The sequence below is a fragment of the Vulpes lagopus genome, chromosome 8 (genome assembly GCF_018345385.1).
Source record: "Vulpes lagopus strain Blue_001 chromosome 8, ASM1834538v1, whole genome shotgun sequence".
NCBI classification, from domain to species: Eukaryota; Metazoa; Chordata; class Mammalia; order Carnivora; family Canidae; genus Vulpes; species Vulpes lagopus.
In genome coordinates this window covers 131,499,942-131,524,693 of record NC_054831.1, presented here as the reverse complement: position 1 = coordinate 131,524,693, position 24,752 = coordinate 131,499,942, and the positions used below count along the sequence as shown (strand labels likewise).

Genomic DNA, 24,752 nt, shown 5'->3' with positions numbered 1-24,752 from the left:
AGAGACACTGAGGAGGGAGCTGTCCATTCTTCAGCGCCTCTAACACACTCACCACAGGGCCCTGGGCATGGGGAGTGGCGAGGTGCAGACCCTGGTCCCCGACCCCCAGAACCTCACTCTGGTGAAGGAGGCAGATGTGCAGGAAGATTGTGACAGTAAAGTGTGGAAATGGGCATGGTGCACTGGGGCTGGTCAGGGCACGTTGGAGGAATCCATGGGCCAGGGCGTCCCTGTCTCCACCACCATCCCAGGAGCCCTTTGTCTGAGAGCCAGCCCCCCAGAGGCTGGTGAAAGGGGACCAGGCTGATCCCTCTACAGGTCGCCATAGGTGATGTTTTGTACCAGGGAGACACTTGTTGCCCCAGGGGCTGGGGGAGACCCGTGGGAGACCTGCGGGAGACTTAGCCCCTCATGGAAGAGCCACATTGTTGGACACCTATTCAGCAGGGGCTGGGGGGTCTCACCCAGCCCTCCACCCCCAGAAGCAGGCTTCTCCCCATTTCCCAGAATGAAAGGCCAAGCCCCAGATTGACGTGGCCAGAGAAGCCAGGGCTCGCCAGCCAGGACTCCTCCTTGTACGGGCATGCTGGAGTCCCCCCAGCACTGTGGACGCTCATCCCTTGTGACCTCTGCATGCCCCCCTCCAGCTGACCCATTGTCTCCCCCCGCCCCATCCCAAGGCCCTCCAGGAGCGCCGCGCCCGCTGCGAGACACAGAACATAGACCCTGTGGTCTGGACCAACCAGCGGGTGCTCAAGTGGGTGCGGGACATTGACCTGAAGGTGAGTGAGGGGCTGGGGAGCTGGGGTGACTCACAGGCATATACACATCCCATGCACATCTGTGTGTCCATTTTATGTTGCCAGGCTGGCAAGAGTGCCTGCCTCTTGTCGCTAAAGAAGAGGGACATCCACCCCTGCAGTGGGACCCCCCATTAGTGATGCCTTTCTCATAGCAGGAGGGGTGGAGAGGCTGGGCTGTCCTCTGAAAAGAGCCTGGGGTTGAATCCAGGCTCATCTCATTAGACAAGTATTTTTGGGATGCCTGCCAAGATCTGGAGATACATCAGCGACAAAATAGTCTTGGTCACTGTCCTCATGGCCCTGAAAGAGTTGGGGGATCCCTCTAAGGCTTAAACTAATGGTCCCCAGGGGCACAAGCCCTTGCTGTTGGGGGCAGGCCCCCCCACTTGGAGCTCAGGGCACCTCAAGCCAGCAGGGCAGGTCCTCAGGACACCTCAGGACAACACGGTGGCCCACTTTGACCAGCAAGGCAGGACACCAGGGCAGACCTGTCAAGCTAACAGGGCAGCCCCCCGCCGCAGGCTAACCAGCCCTGTGCCTTGCCCTCAGGAGTACGCAGACAACCTGACCAACAGCGGCATTCACGGTGCTGTGTTGGTGCTGGAGCCCACGTTCAACGCCGAGGCCATGGCTACTGCCCTGGGCATCCCCAGCGGGAAGCACATCCTCCGGAGACACCTGGCAGAGGAGATGAGCGCCATCTTCCACCCGGCTAAGTGAGTGTGGGCTGCAGAAGCAGGTGATCCTGACTACCTCCTGGGCCCCTCGCTCCCTATATCTCACTTCTTCCCTACAACACCCTGAGGCTCCAAGAAGCAAAGTGCTTCAGCCTGAAGATCACAGCTAAAAAAGAGGCAGAGAAGTGGTCAGGTATTGAGTGAAGTGTGTAGAGAAACCCCCCAAACCACCCAGGGGTTTAGGGAAGGGAGTGCGAGCAGCACAGGTGTAAGGAAAGGCCATGCAAGGGTGGGATTTGAGCTGGGGAGGAGTCTCACTGGCTGGAGAGGTCAAGGTGGCCAATTCCAGGCAGGGAGAGCTGGTGAGACAGAGGCTTAGAGGCAGGGAGGAGCATAGCAATGGGCTGACAGTCCAGGTGAGAGGCCATGTCCACCTACCTACTCCAGTCTCCTCATCTGAAAAGTGACCAGAGAAAAAGCACCTGGACAGATAAACCAGACCCCCTCCCAGTGGGTTCTCTCCTTAAATTAATTACAGTTAAGCTAAAGTGACCATTTACTGGATACTTGCTATGGGCACTAATGACAATACCAAGAAATCGGTGTCACTCTCCCTCCTTCATAGATGGAAAAAACTCATTCGAAGGGACGAAGGTACTTGCCAAAGGTAACACAGCTAGTAAATAGCAGACCCCAGATTTGTCCTTTGCTCTATTAATATTACATATTACATTGGTTTTCATATGTCGGACCAATCTTGCATTCGTAGGGTAAATCTCACTTGGTTGTGGTGTAGAATCCTTTTTATATGTTGCTGGACTAGGTTTGCTAGCATTTTGACGAGGACCTTTGCATCTATATTTATAAAGGATGTTGATCTGTAGGGACTTTTTCTTGTGAGATTTTTGTGTGGCCTTGGAATCAGAGTAATACTGGTCTCATAGGATGAGTTAGGAAGCATTCTCTCCTCTTCTGTTTTTTGGAAAAGTATGTGAAGGATTGGTGTTCATTGTTCCATAAACATTTGGTAGAATTCACTGGTGAAGCCACAGGGTCCTGAGATTTTCTTCGTGGAAATTGTTGTTTGTTTTGGTTTGGGTTTTTTGCTACTTAAATTTTATCTGTTATAGATACAGATTTTCTATGTCTTCTTGAATCAGTTTGAATAGTTAGTTTGTATCTTTCTAGAAATTTGTCCATTTCATCTAGGTTAGCTAGTTTGTTGGCATACAGTGGATTATATAAGCATTTCCCTATAATCTTATTTCTGTAGTGTTGGTAGTAATGTCTCCTCTCTCGGTCCTGGTTTCAGTAATTTGAGTCACTCTGTAATTCTTGGTCAGCATAGCTAAAGCTTTGTCTATTTTGTTGACAGAGCTCATATGTGAATCTGAGACTCTCTGAGTCAGAACTCTGAGTGTTGAACCCCCAAACCACATGAAACCTCAGGAAGCAGCTGGGTCACAACCCATGTTATACAGAAAGTGAGGCATGGGGGGGAAATTGTGCATCGGTAGCAATGATCCAAAAGTCCTGAACTGCTCTTCCCCATAGGCAGGCTAATATCCAAGGGGTTCTCAAAATAAGGTTCACAAACTCCTGCAACAAAATCATTGGTGTTCTTGTGAAATACAGATCCCCTGGCCCTACTCAGATCTACAGGACCAAGATCTTCTAGGAGAGCCCAGGAATCTACATTTTGGACATTTTGAGGTAGCTTCTTAGAGACCAGTGTTTGACAACAACCCCCTATTCCATGAGCCATGAATCAACAGTGCAGAAAAAGGGCTTTTCTCCTAAGCATTATCCACCTTCCTGAACCTTCCTTCTGAAGCCATGTGACCTGTAATGACCTTAATATATTCTGAGCCTTGGAGGGGCAGTGCTAGCTAAACATTAGCAGGCATTCGTGTGCCTAGTTTAAACCCTTGACCACCCCTGAAGTAACAGGTGCATCAAGGACTATCTAGGATTCATGGGTGAGCACTCATGGGGCACAAATAGGGTGGCTTCTTACGTTGTCGGCAGGCCAGGGATTCCTTTACCTTCCAATATCAGGATAAGGAAGAGGAAAGTGGACTCCTCGGTCCTCCTCTTCATTTTATAGATGAGGAGTCTGAGCTGGTCAGCCGGGGTCTTGAGAGGCAGTGCCAGCCCAGACCCCAGGCACGGCTCCCTACTGTTACCTCCGCACAGTGCTGCTCTCTTACACGTGTCTGCCTGTGGTCCATGTGTCAGGTCTCCGTGTCGCATTTTGGAGCACTTTGCTGAGAACACAGGCCAGAGGGAGCAATTTCAGTCAGCTTGGGGAGAAACAGAACTTTATGAGTTCCTAAGAAATTTTAGAGACCACCCCTGTTGGTACAAGAGTCCCCAGCTAAACAAAACACCAGTGGAGATGGTGATCCCCTGGCATGTGGTTAAATATTGTGGTGATGTTTAACCACATGCTGGGGATTATATTAACCAGGCTCTTCAGGCTTTGCCCCAGGACATCTCTGCAGAGGTCCAAGCAGTGAAGCTGCCCTGTCCACTGCCCTCCTGCTTCCTCTCCTTCTGTTGCTGACTTCAGCTTTCCAGAGAGAGGTGGGGCAAGGCAAGTGGGGCTGGCTTTTTGGGGTGAGTCCTTCCAGAATGCCCTGATTGAGTGGGAAGATTCAGATGGAGAAATATCCCTAACTATTGAGTAGCTCTCAAGGGCTAGCTCAGGACTCCATCCCAGATTGAACCCAAGGCTGGGGGAGCCTGATGGAAAGATAAGGTGAAATGACACATAATGCAATTGGCAGAGGACCTGGGCACTGTGAGGTGTCCAACAGTGCAACGATTATCAATTATTACTCTGAACTCACTACCTGCACCTCCACTGCTGCCTCCCTTTCTCCCCCCACAGGGAAATGGCTGGAACGTGGGTTCAAATCCTGGCTGTGCCGCTTTCTAATATGTTAGACACAAGCGGGTGATTCCAGGCCTCTGCACCTCAGTGTCTCATCTGTAATACGGGAACAGGAGCCTTCCCTTCCTGGCAGCTCCGTTAGCAGGGTTCAGTGAGGCAAACTGTACGCAGCGCACCTGACACAGACCCCCCCAGCACCTAATTGCTCAGGCCCCCAACCTCACACGAGGACCAAAGCATCTCCTTGATGCACTTTCCTCTGGATTTGGTTGCCCAGGGCGCCCTTCTCCGGGGCTGTGCTCCAGCTTCCTCCTTAGCATCACAGCGGGGAGGAGCCTTTCCTCTGTGAACTTGGACATGCTTCACCGTCCAGCACATGGAATAAGAGGCCTTGCCATGTCTCCTGCCTCCATGGCTGGCAGGCTCCCCAGGCCACAGAGTCGGGGGTGGGGGTGCTCCAAGTGGGGGTGGGAGGGGCATGCTGAGATTTTGGGGCACCCATACCTAGGTGATGTGTGGTGACATCCTGCCACCCAACCCCTAGCAGTTACTGAAATGTGAGCCTAGAGACCAGGCCCCGGACCATTTGATGGTGGTCCCTTGTATTGAGGGGCCACAGCAGGGCCTCTGGGGCTCCACCTCTGGCTTCTCCATCTTCACCATCTGTGTGATTTCAGGCAAGAAACCTGCCCCCCTCTGAGCCTCAGCTGCTCAGCTTGAAATGGGGATAATCACTCCTTCTCAAGGTTTCCAGAAGGGTTCAAGCACCACACATGGGTGAGGACCTGGCTAACACCCAGCACCCAGGAGGTGGCCATTCATACTCTTCCCTTCCCCACCTCTTTCGTCTCCACCAGAGCAGAGCATCTTGTACCTCACAGGCCTTAAAAATCCTCATTTGATCGGGTCAGATTCAACTCTCAGGTGGGCCTGCAGCCAAGGCTGATTCCCACTCCTGACCTTCCCTCCTGCACCATGATGGCTTTTTAGGGTCCAGGATACCCTCTACATTGACTCCAGAAACCTCACTGAGATGCCGGGTCCTCCAGAGCCTACCTTTATCAAAACGCATCCTTTCAGCATTCCATCCCCTCAGGGTCTGACAATGTGACTAGAAGTACACAAGAGGCCATTTCTAGCCTCCAAAGGCCTTCATCTAATGCTTGGCTTATTCCCTGAAGCATTGATGTTTTCACCATTTTAATCCAAAGGAGGAACTGGGGTGGGATTTCAGCTGCGGTGGGAAAAGCAAGAAGGAGAGAGATTTTGGCATGGTGGTGGCGGGGGCCATCCCGTGCCCCTCTGTCCTCCCCGCTTCGTCCTCCACAGCACTGGTGTCCTCACAGGCAAATTTCATCTATAAAAGGTTGGACAGTAAATACGGGAGCACCTGAGAACCATCTGGTCTGTGTCAAACGTAAAGCACCCCGAAGAAAGCGGGCTTCCACAACATGTGAACCAATGGGCGTGCCTGGGTTCCAATAAAACTTTATTTGCAAAACCAGCTAGCCAGCCAGGTGCCGCTTGCCCAGTCCCATTCTAACGGAAGCCCTTGATGCTTTAACACAGAGAAGGGAGTAACGGGGTCACTTCAGGCATCAAATTCGTGGAGTGGGGGACACAGATTTCAAATGCAAAGTAAGGGGGATTTTGCTGATGCTTCTCCAGTCGTGCCAGTTAGCTCAAATGTGGGCCTTCTCCCATCAAGCCTCCCCTCTCCTGGCAAGGTGTGCAGCACCCTGGAGACCTCAGAGTCTCACAGACTTGGGTTCAGATCTCGGCTCGGCCACTTGCATCTGGGTAACCCTGGGCAAGTCGCTTAACCTGCCTGAGCCCTCCCATCCCGTTGCCCCAACTGTCATGCAGGGATGTTGTAAGGGTTGCATTCATACAGTGCTCAGCACGGGGTGGCACGCAGGAGGGACGCAGCAGATCACAGCAGTTAAGGCCACTGTCACCTGTGTGAGTGTGCGTGTCTCCGGGGGGTGGAAGCCGCCTGGGCCCTCCCCCCCCCGCACTGCTGACTCAGAATGGGTCTCTCCCCAGCTCCTCAGGCATCCGGGAGGCTGAGCGTTTCGGAACACCCCCCGGGAGGGCTTCCAGCATCACCCGGGCGGGCAAGGAGGAGAACAGCAGTGGCATCAAGTACAAGGCCGGCCGGGTAAGTTACGGATGGCTTCGGCTGAGAGTCTTGCACCTGGGCAAGGTCTTTTTTTTTTTTTTGTCATCTGGGCCCTTGGTGCTGCCTCCCACCTCCAATCTTGGCCTGAGGATGAGGAGGGAGGGGGGGCCAGATCACAGGTGCGACCAGGAGAGAGGAAGCCACCTTCAGTTGACCTGTGTAATGCTTAAGCCCCCAGTCCACCCCCACCGCAGGCTTAGAGTAGGTCTCACCTGCCCGCATCAGAATCACCTGGGCTGTTGCTTAACAAGCAGATTCTGGGGCCCATCTGGGCCTCCTGAAGCCACGGGCCTCTGGGGTGACGGGGAACCCTGCAGGCAGCCAAGCTGCCCAGACTCCGAGAACCACTGACTTAGCTCTTGAGCTCCAAGGACCCAGCCGACGGCCGACAGCCGCAGGTTAGGCTCTGGTCTGTGAAAGTGCATCAGTTTGCGCCTGTTCGCGTGGACCCAGGCTGACCCAGGCTCCTCGGTGGAAGCGCGTAGACGCAGAGGGAGAGGCGGGTAATCCAAAACTTCTCCTTCGTTCAGCAAACATATTTGGGCACCACCCTAGGCATGAACAGGGACAAGCCTGACTGAGCCCCCACCCCCACTCACGGCGCCCTCCGTCTAGAACGTGTGGTCTCGAGTACGGGTGAAAGTTGGTGCCGGGGCGGGAGGGGAGGGGAACAGACCCCTCACTCTCTCTACGTGTGAGGCTCAGTATACGTACGGGACGTGAAGAGAAGCACGGTGTATCTGCCGTGTGGAAATTTCACGGTGGGGGCGTGATTGGGGGAAACGTCTCTAAAAAGGCTCCTTTTTGAAGGTGGCAACATTGGACAAAAGGTTGGGAAACCCCTGGTCTGGAAACAAAACCAGTCAAGGAACTAAAGGGTTCCAAAGCGCTGTCAGGATCATTGTCACAGAGGGATGTTCAAAATAAGAGGTAAACAGGCACCGGGAGCCTGGTCCTACGACAGCGAGAGCCCTTTGCCAGCACCTTGCCAGGCGCCGTGCAGATCCGATTTCTGCTCTTGACCACAACTCGGGGAGGAAGGAAGTGCTCTTCCCACTCCGAAGCTGAGAAAGCAGGGGCTCAGAGAGGGCAGGTGATCCCTCCAGGGTCACGCAGCTGGGAGGTGGCAGGGCAGGAGTCCAAACTCTGGCTTGTGAGTCTCCGAAAGCCACGCTCTTTCCACCACCCCGGCAGGTGCTAGAACATTTCTTCCCGACCCGGGGGCGCAGTCAGACTTCAGGCCCATGTGCAAACACCCTGGCCTCTCCCCCATCACACCCGTCCCTGACTCTCCTGCCTGCTGGCGAGGGAGATGGGAGGCTCTTGAGGACAATCAGAAAGACCTTATTTGTCCTCACCCTCGGCAACCGTCCAGTTCCTCCGGTTGGGAACACGAAGCTCTCCCCGACGTTAACTCGTGAAACCCTCTCCGGGTCTCTGAGCGACAGAGCATGAGATCTCACAGGAGGAACACGGAGAGGTTGGACGAGGGGCTTAAGGTCACGCGTCGGTCAGAATGGGGGACCCCACATGCCCCAGGTCCGAGAACACTCATCCCTTTCCTCTCCTCCTCGCCCGTTCATCTCATTTCTCTCTCCTCAGCTCCCCCTGGGGAAGATAGGAAGGGGCTTCAGCAGCAAAGACCCCGATTTTCACGACGACTACGGCTCTCTTCAAAATGAAGACTGTGGAGACGATGACCCCCAGGGCAGGCCGGAGCAGTGCCGTCTGGAAGGCTACAATGGCCTCGAGGTCACCAATGTGTAAGGAAGGGACGCCGCGCCAGGCCCAGCGCGGACACGCCCGCCGAGGGAGTCGCCAGAGGCTGGCACCACTCTGTACATAGGGACCGCGGCCGAGGATGCTCCTCTGCTCCCGGACGGAACCCCAGCAGACTGGCGCAGCGTCACACGGGGGCTCCAGGGGGCGAGGAGGCACCTGCTTGTTCCCGCTGCGTGGAAGGACCCGTCAGCCCAGCCTCTCGGCAGCCCAGGCCCCCCCGCAGAGGGACTGTCAGCCGTTGAGCAGTCCACGCGGTCTCCGCGGCCTCGAGCTGAGCTGCCAAGGTGGAAGGAGGCCAGGGGGTCCCCAAAACACCCTCCTGGAAGGCGCAGGTGGGACTCCAGCCGGACACACAGAGCCCAGCGCCGGGACGGGGCGAGGCACCAGCCAAGCCTGAGGCTGACCCTGGGCACCTGGAGCCCTCCGGCCGGCCGGGTGAGCCCTTGGCTTTGGCTCCGTTCCTCCCATGACTGGGGAACTCGGGTTCTGACTTGGGTCCCTGAATCTCCACTGGGATTGGGAGGATGCACAGTGAGACGGTCATTCCCTCCCAGCCCCTAAAAGTTGTGTGTCACGCGGGGGGTGGACTGTAGAAAAGCTATTTGCCTTCTCTTCCCGCGAGTGGAGGCAGGTGGGTGATCCTTGCACGGGTGGGGCTTAGCAGCGACATTTCCAGGAAATGCAGACTTCCTGTCGTCAGGATGAAGGATGTTCTGAGGACAGGAGCCAGCACGGGTGATCGACTCAGTGGCAACCACGTGCAACAGTGGGTTTGGGATCGGGAGCAGGGAAGTGCTTGTCATTGTTTACCCAACAAGCCTCTGTGGTGATGGCTCAGGCACCTGAAACAGGTGTGCTCGCCAGTGCCCTCGCTGAGACGAACCTTGCAGGGCAAAGTCAGGAAGGCGGTGCAGAGAACCCAGCCCCTTCCCGGCCCCGCCACCGTTCTGCTCCGTGGCTCCTTCCCAGGGGCCTCACCTCTCTGTGCCTGAACGTCTTCATCTACGACCCTTCCGGTCCCCTCCAGGGACACTGTGAGCATTAACACTTGCTAATGTCTGTAACACGCTTTGTAACCTCTCTGGGGACAGGTGGGAAGGTACGGGGACAGAAGGAAGTGTCCGGTTTCCCGTGTGGGACACAGAATTGACCTTGAACCGGTTTCCCCGCAACTGGTTGGGCCAAAAGGAGGACGAGGACTGCTTCACGTTCGGACTCTCCAGAGCCCCCAGTAGGGCCCTGACCAAAGAGAGAGATAGAAAGGTTCACGTGGACGACCGTGGAAAAATCCATCTGAGCCACGTGTTCAGGCTCGAGTCCATTGACGTCCGCGCCGAGCGATGATTCGGGGGCACAAACGCATTGGGGTTCTCCTGACGCCTCGGTCGTCAGAGCACATCATTTGTCGGGACCACAGCGTTGAAGCCTTTTGCACAAGAGCCGAGGGCAGGTCTGAATTTCCAAGACTTGAACAGGTGTCAGCCTCCGAGACCCGCCAAAGCGCAGGTTCTTCGACCCAAGGAACAGTTTCCTCTCAGGAAAAGCCTAAACCGAGGCCTGATGAACCTGAGAACGATTCCTCCCCAACGCCCGACTCTGACCCTAAGATAAGCACAGCTTTTCTTGCCACTGGAAGCCGAGCGCCCAGCAGGCGGCAGGTGGACGGCCCCTCTCTTGTCTGAATGTGTAGCCTCCTGGGGTGGCATCTCTGATTCCAGGGCCTCAGGGGTGAAGCTCTGGCGTCTAACTTGGCTTTGCTGGGGTTCCAAACCCCGGGATGTTAATGCCATTCGGCCACACAGGCTGCAGAGCCTGCAGCCTGCCAGGGGGAGTAAACCCCCTCCCCCATAGCCTGATGCCGCACACAGGTCACTCCCAAGCCAGCGTCCAGGCTCGGTGACCTGGGACCCCTGGATCTGCCTCTTGGGAAGCAGCAAACCAGGCAGGAAATGATTCCCACGGGGTGAGCAAGGCTGGCACATGGTGCCTGCGTGCAGCTCTGATTGCTTGAAGCCAGCGTTGACCTGAGTTGTCGGAAATGAAGCTTGCATCCCCCCCCTTCAATCCCACGGGGCATGAGATGGGCAAGTGGACAACAAAATTTGCAGCATTCGGCCAACAGGCCCGGGGCCACGTGGACATCAAAAGTACCTTTCAGTCCAAATGCTACCCCGATGGCACCTTCTCGCCTGCCCACCGCTGCTATCCTTGGCGGCCAGCTGAGCGCGTGGAGCTGGCTCTGCAACACGAGGACAGCTTGGTTGATGAGTGAACAACCTCCACAGAGGGTCAGATCCCGGGAGCTTCGTCTGCTGAAAAAAAAAAAAATCCTAAATGTCAACTCTGCTCTGAGGGTGGGCAAGGAGAGCACGGGGTGCAGACAGACTTGGTGGAGAGATTCGGGTGGCTAATTGACCAAGGCTGGAGGGTGGCCACCTGCAGAGCAGCGACCTGCCATGTTCGGCCCTAAGGGGCCTCAAGGGGTGACAGGGCTTCTGGGAAAATGTGAATATGCTTCTTTGGGAGGTGGCACCTGCGCCCATGGGTGCTAGCCCCTTAAAAAGAGGCAGTTGGTGCCAGAGGTTGGGGTGACCCAGAAGGGGGTGGAGGCACCCCACATCTCTCCGAGAAGCTGGGGGCCAGAGCCGTCAGAAAGCACCTGCCCGGCAGACTCAGCTCTGCCCCAGACACTTCTGAGAGGCCCCCTCTTCCTTAGCCCCACAGAGCCTTTCTCCCAGAAATCTGCGTGTCCGTCCCCAGGGCTCAGGCTGTAGGAGGCGGGAGGAGCCACACGAGCATCTGGAGCAGATGCAGGAGAAGGGAAAGGGGCGTCTGCAGAGCGCGGCCAGCACGGAGGGGCGGGCAGGACAGTGGCCCCCAATCCTGAGGCCCCTCAATAGGGCCGCGTGTGGCAGGACGTGACTTGCGGGGGCCCCCACTGCTCCCACCTGGCCCGCCCCCGTCCCGTCCAAAGCCGCACCTTGTGGCACCGTCTTTTCCACGCTGCTCTTCGAGGCTCCCACGGGCTCCTGGCGGCTGTGTGGCGAGGCAAGAAGAGCCCGGGACACAGCGGCTTCTGAGGCCGGCGTTGCCAGCAGCGGCTGGCGGGGGAGAGGAACCGCCCCCCGCAGACGGAGTCCGTGGCTGCGAAGGGAATCCGTGATCCACGAGCAGAGATGACGGTCTGGGTTCTCTCCTCGGGGCCACGGCCCCCGCGTCTTCCCAGGAGTGAATTTTAACACTGTAACAATAAACACTACCGCGCAGAGCTCCGCTGACCAGGTAGCCTTTTGCGACGTGCGTTCTCATTTCATTTTGCCAGCAGCCGCCTTGAGAGGGGATTATGGGCCCATTTCATAGGTGGGGAAACTGAGGTTGGGGAGGCAAAGAGGCTCACCCAGCTCCATACAGCTAAGAATTCCCGAGGCAGGGGCTCAGACTCGGTCATCTGCCTCCCATCGCAACCGCAGGCTCCTCCGGCCCAGCTGGCACTTCCAACCACCCCCCCGCCCCTGCCTCCCAGTGTAGGACCTACCTCACCAGGTGGCATCACTCAAAGTGGAGTTCAGATGCGCTCTGTCCCGCTGGAAGAGTCTGGGCCCGACCCCTGCTGGCAGGAGGGAAGCGTCCAGTAAGTGACCCTTCCCTTAGCGTCAGTGGCTTTCTGCGTCCCTCCTCCAGGGGTTCTTTTTTTTTTTTTGCAAGGTTTTATTTATTTTTTCATGAGAGACACACAGAGAGAGGCAGAGACACAGGCAGAGGGGGAAGCAGGCTCCATGCAGGGAGCTGATACGGGACTCGATCCCAGGACCCCAGGGTGAGGCCCTGAAGGCTGACGCTCCACCGCTGAGCCCCCCAGACGCCCCTCCAAGGGGTTCTTTCGTTTTCAGATTTCCCAGATCAGCTCTCCAGTGCCGGCCTCAGTGAGCTCGGGCTGCCCTGACGAAACAGCACAGCCTGGGGGGCTCACACAGAGCACATTTCTTTTTCCCAGCCCTGGAGGCTGGGCGTCTGAGGCCAGGATGCCAGCGGCTCCCACTCCTGGTGAGGGCTCTTCCCGGTTCGCAGAAGCTCGCCCGTGGCCAGGGCGGTGGAGGGATGGGGGTTCCCAGAGCACCTCTGAACTGAGACCTAAGTTCTGAGGACCCAGCCCCGCCAAGACCCGGGGGAAGAAGGTTCCAGGCAGTCAGAACCGAGAGAGATGCTGAGGACACGGTGGTGAACTAAGTCCTGCCCAGCATCTGCCCTTGGAGACCTTCCAGTCCGGTGGGGAAAGGGGACACAAATCAAATACTCCTCCAGAATGTGAGAGTGTAACTGTGACCAGCCTTGAGAGCGGAGGTCTAGTGGGAGGGCTTCCCACACGGGCATCTGATGTGGTCGGAAGGAGGACAGGCCTGGACGGAGGAGAGGTCAGCCGCAGAAGGAGAAAGGGAAAAGGGTTCTAGATCGCCACGACAGCATGTGCAAAGGTCCCAGAGTAAATTGGGCTGAAAACAGGCTGGGAGAAAGAAGTGAGGGGCTCATCTCCTGCGAGTGCTGGAGGGGCAGGTGGCATCTGCCCATCTGGGTCACCCCCAATTGCAAGCAGTGCTTCCTAACTGGACATGAAGCTCCCACTTTCTGCGCACGCGTCCCTCTTTCCCTTTGACTCATCGCCAAATTGGGCTCCTCGGGATACAGAATGACACAGTGGGCCCAGGAGGGGGCACCGGGGCTGTCCGGGCAGAGCTGGCTTGAGGCCAACAAGGCATCAGGTGCCTCTTTCACGACCCCAGGTAGAAATCTGAGATGTCTATGTTAAGCCAGGCCGGTCAAAAGATGTACTGCTGGTTTCTACGAGCAAGGGGAAAGCCTAGAAGGAAACGTCACCAAACTCCCGATTAGATGGGGCCCGCAGAGCTTCTTCCCCGGGAGGGTTCCGCGGCGGGAGGTAGCCTGGGTTGCCCTGAGGGTCTCTGAGCCTCACCAGGCCCCCCAGGGGAGGGGGCCAAGTTCTCAAACACAATGAGCAGCTGGGATTTGGTCTGTGTGTCCCCGCCAGCCGCCCACCGTCCGCTAAGCGCGTGGCTCGCGTGGCCCGTTTCACCCCGAAGCCGCCCCGAGAGGCACGTACGTTAGCATCTCCGTTTTACCGATGAGAAGACAGACACGGTGAGTGGGGGACCGTCTGCACGCGCGTCCGTCTGCAAACACCCCACCCGGCCTGGCCCTGCCCCTCCGGGTGCCTCCCCGACGTGGGCCCACCTTCCAGAAGGGATCCTCGGGGGAGCACCTGTGGATTCCCGGAGAAGCCTTGCTTGGTCCGCCCTCTCTGTCTGTGACCCAGAGGACGGAGCCCGGGCGTCCTCCCAAACGTTCTGCGCTTCAGCTTTGCATTAAGGCCGTTCATGTGGCGCCTGTGACCGGACCACGTCCCCCCGTCCCGCGTCCGACAGGCACTTGGGTTGAACAGGTGAACAGATAGAAAACAAATAAATTTAAATTCACGGAGGGAGACATGCAAGACGCAGTGCAGCCGTGCCATCCAAGAGGTGGCCACAGACTACAGGGGGCCGTTTAAATGATTAATTAATATTAAGTGAAATTTAAGCTTCCATTCCTCAGCCCCCCCACCCCGCCCCGCACATTTCAAGCGCTCCGCTCCGTGGCTGCCTGGGGCTGCCGGCTGCCTGCTGGGCAGATCCAGCACATTCCCACCAAGGCAGAAAGTTCAGGCTGCTACAGCGTCCAGAGGGAACTTAGCTTATTACCCAAACACGGCCTCATTCAGAAGCTCACGGCTGCGGGCTCTCTAGAAAAAAACATAACTGGGGGGAAAAAGATTTTAGGGCAGGTGGGACTTCTGTATGAGCCAGTGAACGGAGATAGAAACTCACTGCAGAAACTGGCTTAAAAGTACAAAGCAGGGGACACCTGGGGGGCTCAGTGGTTGAGCATCTGCTTTCGACCCAGGACGTGATCCTGGGGTCCCGGGATCGAGTCCTGCGTCAGGTTCCCTGCATGGAGCCTGCTTCTCCCTCTGCCTGGGTCTCTGCCTCTCTCTGCAAGTCTCTCATGAATAAATAAATAAAATCTTTTTTAAAAAATTTAAAAAGTACCAAGCAATGTACTGACTGGTGTCCGGAAAGCACAGCCCAGGGACCATGACTGTGACTGTGACTGGCTTTGGATGCGGCTGGATCCCGGGCGTCAGATGATATTTTCAGGATCTTCATCGCCCTTCATCTCTTGGCTTTGCTTTTCTCTATATCAGGGCCATGCTCAGACAGGTTGTCCCCACTGTTGGCAAGTGACCACGAGACACACAACCTCCCAGCTGAGCAAGCCCTGCACGAGAGAGACGCTCTCACCTGGTAGTTCTAGCACAGTCTCCGTGGGACGGGGTCTGCAGCACCCACCGGGGCTCGTGTCCTGAGCAGATGAGTGGCTCTTAGGGGACTCCAGCAGACGGGTGCTTTCGTGTGGCCCAAAGGCTTCCTCCTTCCCGGACAGAGGTCTCCTCTCCCTAGCAGTGGGGCAAGCATGGACCCCAGGGGAGAGCAGCCCCCTGATATTCACAGGAGGAAAGAAATTTGAGTCCCGGCGCCCAGCAGCTCACGGAAGCACCAGAGACAGACTCAAGGGTTCCAGGTCGGACCCAGAGGTCAGACCTAACAGACAGCCTCGACTGGCCCTGTCCTTTTACCGCGGGGTCTCCCGACCTCGGCACCATCGACATTCGGGACACGCGTTGTCAGGGGCCTGCCCTGTGCACTGCAGGATCCTAAGCGGCATCAGGGCCTCTACTCAGGAGATGCGGGCATCACCCCCCCTCCAGGCCTGGCAACTCCCACATTCTCCCAGACGTCGCCAAACGTCCCCTGGGAGGCAGAAGTGCCCCGGTTGGGAGTCACAGCTGCACATGACCATGGCTTTCAGAGAGGCATGGCTTTTCTCATCTGACAGATAGGGAAACTGAGGCATGGAGCGGTCACATAGACTCCCAGGGTCCTGGAGGAGCACGTGGGAGGGGCGGAGCCAAATGGCTCTTGGCAGAGTCTGGGCTCGGAACCAAGGGCCTGAGGCTGGCCGCCGGCACCCAGCTGTTTACAATTAAAAAAATCCCTAAAGCCAGATGTTCCCAGGGCAGAGCAGACTTCCTCCGTAGTAGGTTCTAGGTTATCGGGAGCTCCATCCCCCCACCCCAACCCACTCGGCAGAAAATCGCTCTGTAAATTACAGGTTTGAAGGCGGCCCCGTGAGCTCCCGACTTAAAACAAGGTAGTAATTTAGGGGCGAGAAGGGTCTGGTTGAGTGAGCTCCTATGGGAGCTAATCTCACACCACACCCCCACCACCCCCATTTTATTAAAACACAAACAAACAAAAACGATAGGGAAGGAGCATGGGTTTTGGATGCTTGCCCTAGACCTCCCGGCAAATTAGACGGAGCCTGAGAGTGGCCTCCCCCTTCCAACTCTGCTGGGAGCCCGACCCCCCCCCAGCCCCACCCCGGGCTGACCGGCCCCCCAGGCTCAGCACAGACAGGCTGTGGGGCCTGCGGCCAGTTCCCTTCCCGTCCGCGCGGAGCATGCTTTCCCCTCCTCTGCCCGCCTGGGGAGAGAGCTCTGCCCTCACTTCTCAGGGGTGGGGCGACCCTGGTCTCCTCCTGCCCCTGCTGCCCGCACCCCAACCCCCCCGCCCCCCCGCAACCCCATCCCTGCCTTCAGGGAGGTCTTGGGATCCGGCTGCAGGGAGTCCAGCCCCGCGGCCCCCAGGCGATGCAAATGGCCCTGAGATCTGAGAGGGCAAGTCCGCATGCTTACCCAGATGGTCCAAAATAGGGACTTTTCGGGTCTTGGGCTGTAAGATGGGCCCCAGAGTTACGGGCTGCCACGTCCCTCCCACACCCGGACAGCCCAGGGAATGGGACCGACCCAGGGCCACAGTACAAGACGGTTGCATTCCCCGGACCAACCTGTCCCTGCAGACCCACCCCTGCTTCCTGAGTCCTGGGGGTGCCAGCCTCTGCCCCCCTGCACTGGTTTGCTAGGGTTGCCATAACAACGTGGCTTAAAAATCGAAATTTAATTTCTCACGGTTCTAGAGGCTAGAAATGCACCATCGAGGTGTCAGCAGGGTTGGTTTCCTCCGAGGCCCCTTTCCTTGGGGGTGTGGTGGCCGTCTTCCCCCTGGGTCCTCACGCGTCTTCCCTCTGCACCTGTCTGTGCCCCGGGTCCCTCTTCTCACAGAGACACCAATCATGCTGGATCAGGGCCCACACTAATGGCTTCGTTTTGACTTAATCACTTCTTTGAAGACCCTGTTTCCAAGCACAGTCCATTGTGAGGTCCTGAGGGTAAGGCCTGCAACATGTACATTTGGGGGGGGGCGCATAATTCAGCCCATAACACTCCCCCCGAAACACACACTCCCTGCTTAAATCAGCGGGAATTGGGTCTCCTGACCCAAGAAGAGCCTCCGTTAAGCTACACGCTGTCCCCGGGCTTGACCCCGAAGTGCCCCGTCCCTTCTCCTAATTCCTCCAGGCCCTCACCCGTGCACACACACACACACATGTGCACACACAGCCTCACCCCGCATTTCAAACACTCTCCCTGCATTACACAGGACAACACGGAAGGATGAAATGATGTTAAATTCCTTTTTTTTTCTTACCTGACCTGATCCTCCTAGCTAGAGACACGCTCCCTTGAGCCTGTGACATTGCATTTTTGGGGACAGTGCTGCCCTGTGTCTCCTTGCCACCATGCAGCCACCATCTAGGGACACCCCACAGGATGTCACACGTCTCTCGGTTTCCTGATGGGGTTTCCGTGCCACTCTGCTCCGGCCAAGCAGGACCACTCCGGCTCTAGCTCACCCTAGAGGTCGGTCCAGAGCCAAGAGGATGGAGCCAGTATCCCCGACAACACTGAGCCCAGAACATCCGGAGCAGGGATCCACCGGGAACCCCACCGAGGCAGCACCGCCCGCGGGAGAGCTGGGGACCACTCTCTGGCCTCAAGTGATGGATAAAAAAAAGTACCTAACATGGAAGCTAGTGTGAGGAGGGAAAAAAAAAAAAATCACACAGGCAAGGGGAAAAGACAACAGAGAGGCCCGGGGGTCGGGGGGGGGGGGTGGGTAGGTGGGCGAGGCGCCACGAGGGAGGTTCTCTTGCTCCCTCCCTCTCTGGACCAGCCGTGGCTCTGGTTTCTTGGCCACTTAACTCGGTGAACCTCGAATTGGCTGGCTCCTGGGGTTGGCAGGGTGGGGGCGTGGGGTGCAGACTGCATTTGTGGAAAAAAGCAACCCACAGCATCATCGAGGTCAATCTTCAAATCCACGCAGAAAGCTCCTCGGTGGCTGGATTCCCCAAGACCACCCTATTTCTGCCGCGGCCACGAACCCGCCCCCCAAATACAGACCCGGTGTCTCCGTGCCGCCGGCTGCTGTAACAAGTGCCCCGGGCAGGGGGGCTCGAAAACCACAGAAAGTCACTCCCCGCAGCTCCCGAGGCTGCAGGGCGAGACCAGGGAGCCCATCAGAGGGGGTCTGGTGAGGCCCCTCCCAGGGGCTGCAGTCCGCTCCCTGCTCATTGTGCCCGTCGCCCCGGCTGGCAGGGGGTCAGGGGGCTCTCTGGGGTCTCTCGTAGAAGGGTGCTCAGCCCGCCCATGACGGCCCGCCCTCATGACCTGGTCACCTCCCTGAGGGCCTCCTCCAAACGGCGTCCCCAGAGGGTTAGGGTCCAACCTAGGAATGTGAGAGGGAACCAGCATCCAGTCCCTAACACCTACGACGTGTCTATTTTAAATTTGGCTCCGGCCTGATGTCGCTTGGAGCTTTTGTGAGGCCGCAGGTCCAAGACGCCGGCCTTATGTGCTCTAACACGTAAACGTAGGCGCACAGGTGCGTGCATGCGCCTACCGAGTACGCGTACACGTGTGTGCCAAGTGTATACGCAAGCACACACACGGCTATTGTGGCAGAGGCTTGTCCTCGAGTCCCCCACGACCCTCTGAGGGGTGCAAGCCGCACGTTGGAACCCGCTTCCTCTCATTCGCATCCGCCCGCAGGGTCCGCGGCAGCAGGCTCCCCACCCGCCGGCTAGTCCGTACCCTTCCTAGCTCCGGGGCTGCCAAGGGGTCGGCTCACACCTGCCGCCTCCTGATCCCTATTCCCTCCTGCACGCCAGAGCCTGACCTGGCATTTCCACGCAGCACATGCCTTGCTCCCCAAATACCCCCAACTTAGAGACCCTTAAGCCTCCCCCAGGTCCCTCAGCTCTTCCATCCCCTCCTCCTCGGGACATTCCTCTTATAAATATGTTCCCGTGATCACACTCGGTGCCCCCAGTAGATCTGAGCAGGGGGACTGTTCTTCCTAGGGGCCAGGCCCTGTGCTAAGTGTTTCGCACATGATCTCGCTGAGCCCTTGAAACAACCCTGACAGACACGTACTCTTATCTCCTACTTTACAGAAGCAGGAAGAAGCTTAGACATGGGCCCATGGTTACACGATTGGGAGCAACAAAAGCAGGACTCGAACCCAGATATTGAAGTAACCACTATGTTTTATCCTCTCCAACGCAGGCATTATGCTTCTAGTAAGATGACCAAATACAGCATCAGAGTTTTTAAAAATCCATATCCCACGGTTGTCTCTAACCTGCAGCCAGCTGAGTCAATGGTGTTGAAGTCAAGTTGCCCATGGGAGTTGGTAGAGAAGTCTTGTTAAGAATTTGGATTCCCAGGAGCACCTGGGTGGCTCAGTGCTTGAGCGTCTGCCTTCGGCTCAGGGCATGACGCTCCCTACATGGAGCCTGCTTCTCCCTCTGCCTGTGTCTCTGCCTCTCTCTGTGTCTCTCATGGGTAAATAAATAAAATCTTTAAAAAAAAAAAAAAGAATTGGATTCCCAAATCCTATCCCAATCCTAGTAGTTTAGAGGTGGATCCTATAGATCCCCCTTTAGAGGGGATCTATATTCTAAAGCTAAACTGATTTCCAGGCCTCGGAGTTTCTGGTGCAGCAGGTGTGGGGTAGAACATTCATATTTTTTAAAACCTCTTTGGGTGAACCTGAGGCACATCCAGGACCTGGGATGGAGGGCCCGGGGATAACCAAGTCTGGTCTAGACCGGTCTTGAGCCACTGTAGCTCCCAGTCGCACCAGCCACCACTAGATGGCAAGAACCTACACCCCTTGGCCGCCCAATCCAGCTCCACGCGAGAAGGAGCTGAGCAGCGCAGATCATCCAGGGATCCCCACCCAGCAGGCACAGCCTCCATGGGCAGCTTCCCTTTACGGTCTGTGCCCCTCCCTGCACCCCAGAGAGGGTGGCTCTTGATGGAGAAGTGTCTTTTGTCTTTGTTTCCCCCACGGAAGGTGAAAACACCTCTTCAGTGGGACAGACAAAATCTGGAAGCTGGGTTTAGGACAAATCAGAATACGGGTCGAGCCTCTGTGTGATCCCCCCAGCCTGGGAGCCACAGCCCTCACGGGTCCCCGTTTCTCATCCAGAAACGAAAGCATCTGGGCAATGCAGCCCCTCCAGCCCCGACAGATTGGGGATTCTAGAAAAGACGGTGAAGTTCCCATTAGAACCTCTGCTAGACTGACCCTGAGCTTGGTGCTTCAGCTGGACTGCATTCACCAGGGGGCGGGGAGGGAGGGTGTCCGCCCCAGGAACAACCCCCACCACCCCCGCCCCACCCCGAGCGCTGCCTTTGCCCAGAGGTGTCTACTCTTCAGAGGCCCATCCCACTGCCCTCCTGGCTCCTCTTAAGAAGTGGGGCCCCAGTAATTAGTGTTTATACCACGTGGGACATGGGGCCGCTGAGCTACGTATGGACAGCAGGGCTGTCCTGACTGCCCCCCAGGGCTCAGCTAAGGGGGTCCAGTTGGGGGCATGGACTGCAGGCTCAATTATGTATGTCAACCACGGGGATTGTCGTTATCGGGACTGCCCCTCCCCACTGCCACCTGACAAATGTGTTTTATCACACACCACCCATTTGCTGTACTGATATTATTCAGGAAATAATATAGACTTGGAAGACAGAAATGTCCTACAAACCCAAAACATACAGCTTAAGAGGGAGATGTAAATATTTTTCTAACGATACGAACGAAATGATACGAAGTCTCTTAACTCTGGAACCAGTTTTTGTTTTTTCCATCTATAATCTTAGGTAAGTAATAATATACATGCAAAGTTATTCATATAGTTCAACAATTCTTCATACAAGTTGAACAGATATCTGCTGGCTAGCTTGGAAAACCACCTGGGCCTTAATAACATTGGTGCTAAAAGAAAACAGATTTGAGGGGCGCCTGGGTGGCTCAGATGGTTAAGCATCTGCCTTCGGCTCAGGTCATGATCTCCGGGTCGTGGGATCGAGTCCCACATCAGGCTTCCCGCTCAGTGGGGTCTGTGTCTCCCTCTCCCTTTGCCTCTGCCCCTGCTTGTGCTTTCCCTCCCCGCCCCCCCCCCCAATGAATAAAAAATCTTGAAAGAAAGAAAGAAAGAAAGCAGATTTGATTTCCAGTTTACACACCTATGAAGGCACCTCTGGAACATAACGGGCTGGCCAGTTCTCATAAAGCCTTCTTGAATATTTCAACCAGGAGCATTCAGTGTGCTATGGTCACTGGCGATGCCATTGGGTAAATAAGGATGGAAATACCTTTTCCTCCCCCAGGCAGCCATGCTGTGGAAGACGCTCCAGATCTGTAGAACTCCACACCTGGAAGGGGAGAAATAACTCTTAAGTCAGTGTAGGGGACAAGATCTAATTTAAAACCTTCGGGGTGGGAGTGCCTGGGTGGCTCAGCAGTTGAGCATCTGCCTTTGGCTCAGGGTGTGATCCCGGGGTCCAGGATCGAGTCCCACATCGGGCTCCCCACAGGGAGCCTACTTCTCCCTCTGCCTGTGTCTCTGTCTCTCTCTGTGTGTCTCTCATGAATAAATAAATAAAATCTTTTTTTTTAAATGAATTTTAAAAAATAAAACCTTCCAGTGAAGAAAGGCACCACTCATTTCACAGGAAAATGAGACTACCAAAAATTTAAACCGGAGTCCTTCTAAAGGGGCTAGAGCAATTTGAAAAGATTTGTAGATTCATAAAAGACTTTGGATTAAGTCCCCACTGCTAAGTGGCGGAAGGGTCCTGAGAGATTCATCCCTTCAGCCTTTAGGAGGCCAGCAGGTGCACCCGGACCAGTCAACTCTACCCAAGAGCAGTCTTACCTGTTGACCTCAGGGTACCAAGCTGTGATGGAAAGCAGGGCCCTGGTTCAGGGGTCCCCGAGCATAGGAAACACCTGAATGGATGTTTAAAATACAGAGGCTCCTGAAACACACTGAGCTAACTAAATGGCAAAACACGGTAAAAACACCTGGAGTGTCCTTTACACCCAAATATTAGGGCCCCACTCCCAGAGATTAGTATTCGGTTGGTCTGAGGTGCGGCTCATAGTTATTCTCTAAAAGTGTTCCTAACATGCAGTCACGATGAACCACTGATTATTTTAACCCAAGTCCCTACCCAATATAAGAGTTTCCCAAGACAACTTGACAGGTGCATCTAGCCCAGATGCCAAACATTTCCCCCCCGCCCCCGTCCTTCTTGCTGCTGAGACCTGAACAGCCGTGTAAATGCTGCCTGCCTTTTTACTACCATCATCTGCATTTGGTCGCAGCTGCAAGTTCAGGCCACCTGTCCCCGTATCCCCCGTGCCAGTTACCCTGGGGTTTGGGAAGAGCATGGGAGCTATAGGCTAAGCCAGTAAGAGTCCTGTTCATCCCCTACCTGCCCCCTCCCCCAGTGATTGATTCAACAGTGACCATGTGACCAGTCACACGCCTGAAGATCCCATCCTAAGACTCATATTGAAATTGTTGGCCAAGAGAATCACCCACTTTCCCCTTTATGCCTGGAAGGGTGCCAGCCCTAAAGCAGCCGGAACCACCAAGATGAGAGAGAAGCTGCTTGAGAATAAGGCAGCACAGGAAAAAGTAAAACCAAAAGATAGAGACCTTGTCTAGCTGACACCATTTTACTTCACTCAGCTCCAGCCACATGGGAAGCTCTTATAGTCCTGGACTTGGCATATCCCTTTTCTGCTTAAGTCAATGGGCGTTTTGTTTTGTTTTTTGACTTGCAAATGGCAAAGACATCCTATCACATTACTTAACACCCACACTTCACCATGGACCATACTCAAGCTGGACTCCTGCCCCGGAGCCCCTGACCGGTGACTAGGGCATTGTTAGCTGATTACAAGTTTCCCAGGTGCCAACTGCCTTCCCGGCTATACTTCTTCTCCATAGCTGTGAACTGCTCACATGCCAGGACGCCTCTAGGTCACCTTGGATTAGGGTGACCAACCCTCCCAATCTGCCCAGCACTGAGGGGCCTCCTAGAATGTGGGACTTTGAGGGCTAAGACTAGGAGAGTCCCCCGCAAACCAGAGCAGCTTGGTCACCCTGTTTTGGATCGTGTATGAATTAGAACCAGAAACCGATGAACACTGAACACTGGGCTCCAACAGCAGAGGCACAGCTGGAGTTGACCCCCCATGGACTGACCTGCTCCAGCAGAGGCCTGGAAACAGGAGCAGGCCTTCCCTCCTTGCTGCCGGCCCTGAGCAGCCAATGCCCGCTGAAGCCTCGGATGGCTGCCTCCAGAGAAGCAAGCAGGGCACAAATAGTCCATGAATGCATCCTCTCCACCGAGGGGAGCCTCACTTCCCCAGCAGGTGACCTACTTCTCAGGTGGAAGATTTAAGGCATAAGAAATAACCACATCATGTGTATACGGATTTTAGCACAGTACCTGGTAAACCTTAGATAAAGATGGTAGCTGGCACCCCTGTCTCAAACAAGGGTTGATTGTCTGGTTTCCCAATAAGCACTAATCTTAACAGCGCTTCCTGTATGCTGGCCCTTGGTGTGACTACTTCAACGAGGCTAACTCATTTAATCTTTACAGTAACCTCAGGAGACATCCCACTTCTCAGGAGAGAGACCCCCAAAACCTGCCTCATGAGACTGAATTATTAGCCATTATTCTGGATTAATAGAAGGCAGCCTCTCCTCCAGCCTGACTGTTGTCTATTCATTGAATAAGCATTTAACTGAGCACGTGCTAGGTGCCAGACACTGTTTTAGGCACGGGGGTTATTGCATTGAGCCAGTCTCCGCTGTCCTGGAGTTTACATTTTAGTGGAAAGGACACCAATAAAGAAGGAAGTCCGTAGCTGACACCAGCTCTTGCCTGGCTTTTGCAAAACGGAATTTACTGGAAGCTGCTCTCAGCGCATCGATGAACTGATGGACCTGCCCTAATGCAGATCCAGGGAAGGAGCATCCGGTTGGCGAGGCCTGGGTCCTATGCCAGCACCGTGGCTGCGGGAGGCCAGAGTTCCCAATTACCTTCCTTTCCTCTCTGCCAGACTGGGTGCAGAGAGGAGTAATTCCCCCCAAAAGACATCAGAGGCGTGGGGATACAGGGCGGAGGGACGCCGGGCAGCCGGAGCAAACCTCCGTGACCCCAGCCCTCCAACTTGAAAGACACAGGCTTCCCCGTCCCTCCGAGCTGAGACCCTGTTCCCCAACCTAATCCTGCAACTGGCCGACATCAGAGCCGGAAGCTGAAGTAACCAGCCACACGGGGACCCAGCCTCCGCCTCGTGTCGGAGAAGTGGACCGGATGCCTTAGGGTCCGGCCCGAGAAGCAGAACCCTCGGCAGACAGATACTCGGGAATTTATACAAGGAGTTTGATGGGCTGGAGAGGTGAGCCTGAGCTCAGGGGGCGGGGCCCGGGGAGGGGCGGGGCCACGGGAGGGCGGGGCCTGAGGAAGGCGGGCCCTGGGAGGGCGGGGCCACGGGAGGGCGGGGCCTGAGGAAGGCGGGCACTGGGAGGGCGGGGCCACGGGGGCGGGGCCCGGGGCGGGGCCACGAGGGGGCGGGGCCCGGAGAGGGGCGGGGCCAGAAGAAGGCGGGTACCGGGAGGGGCGGGACCATGGGCGGGGGGGCATGGGGAGGGGCGGTCCACTAGGGAGGGGCGGGGCCTAGAGGGGGCCCGGGGAGGGGCGGGGCCCGGGGAGGGGCTGTCCATGGGGGAGGGGAGGGGCCCGGGGAGGGGCTGTCCATGGGGGAGGGGAGGGGCCTAGAGGGGGGGCCCGGGAGGGGCGGGGCCTGGTGAGGGGCTGTCCATGGGGGGCGGGGCCTAGAGGGGCGGGCCCGGGAAGGGCTGTCCATGGGGGAGGGGCGGGGCCCGGGGAGGGGCGGGGCCCGGGGAGGGGCGGGGCCCGGGGAGGGGCGGACCAGCACTCTGAGGCAGGGGCGAGGCCGGGTCTATAGGATCCACAGGTAGGATTCATCCTGCATCAGGGAAACCTGAGTCCTGCTCTCACGGCCTTT

The 24,752-nt window shown here is 56.4% G+C and overlaps 1 protein-coding gene across 5 annotated transcripts in view; it reads left to right on the top strand.

Annotated features, from left to right (window-relative positions):
• The window catches only part of KAZN (kazrin, periplakin interacting protein), a 785,323-nt gene extending 773,698 nt beyond the window's left edge, over positions 1 to 11,625 (top strand). For all 5 annotated transcript variants that reach the window (XM_041767723.1, XM_041767722.1, XM_041767724.1 and 2 more), the window contains 4 exons: positions 681 to 782; positions 1,353 to 1,519; positions 6,423 to 6,537; positions 8,161 to 11,625. In XM_041767723.1, the coding sequence (XP_041623657.1) occupies positions 681 to 782; positions 1,353 to 1,519; positions 6,423 to 6,537; positions 8,161 to 8,325 (549 nt within the window). In that variant the 3' untranslated portion in view covers positions 8,326 to 11,625. The remainder of the gene's footprint in view (positions 1 to 680; positions 783 to 1,352; positions 1,520 to 6,422; positions 6,538 to 8,160) is intronic.
• The last annotated feature ends 13,127 nt before the right edge of the window (positions 11,626 to 24,752 follow it).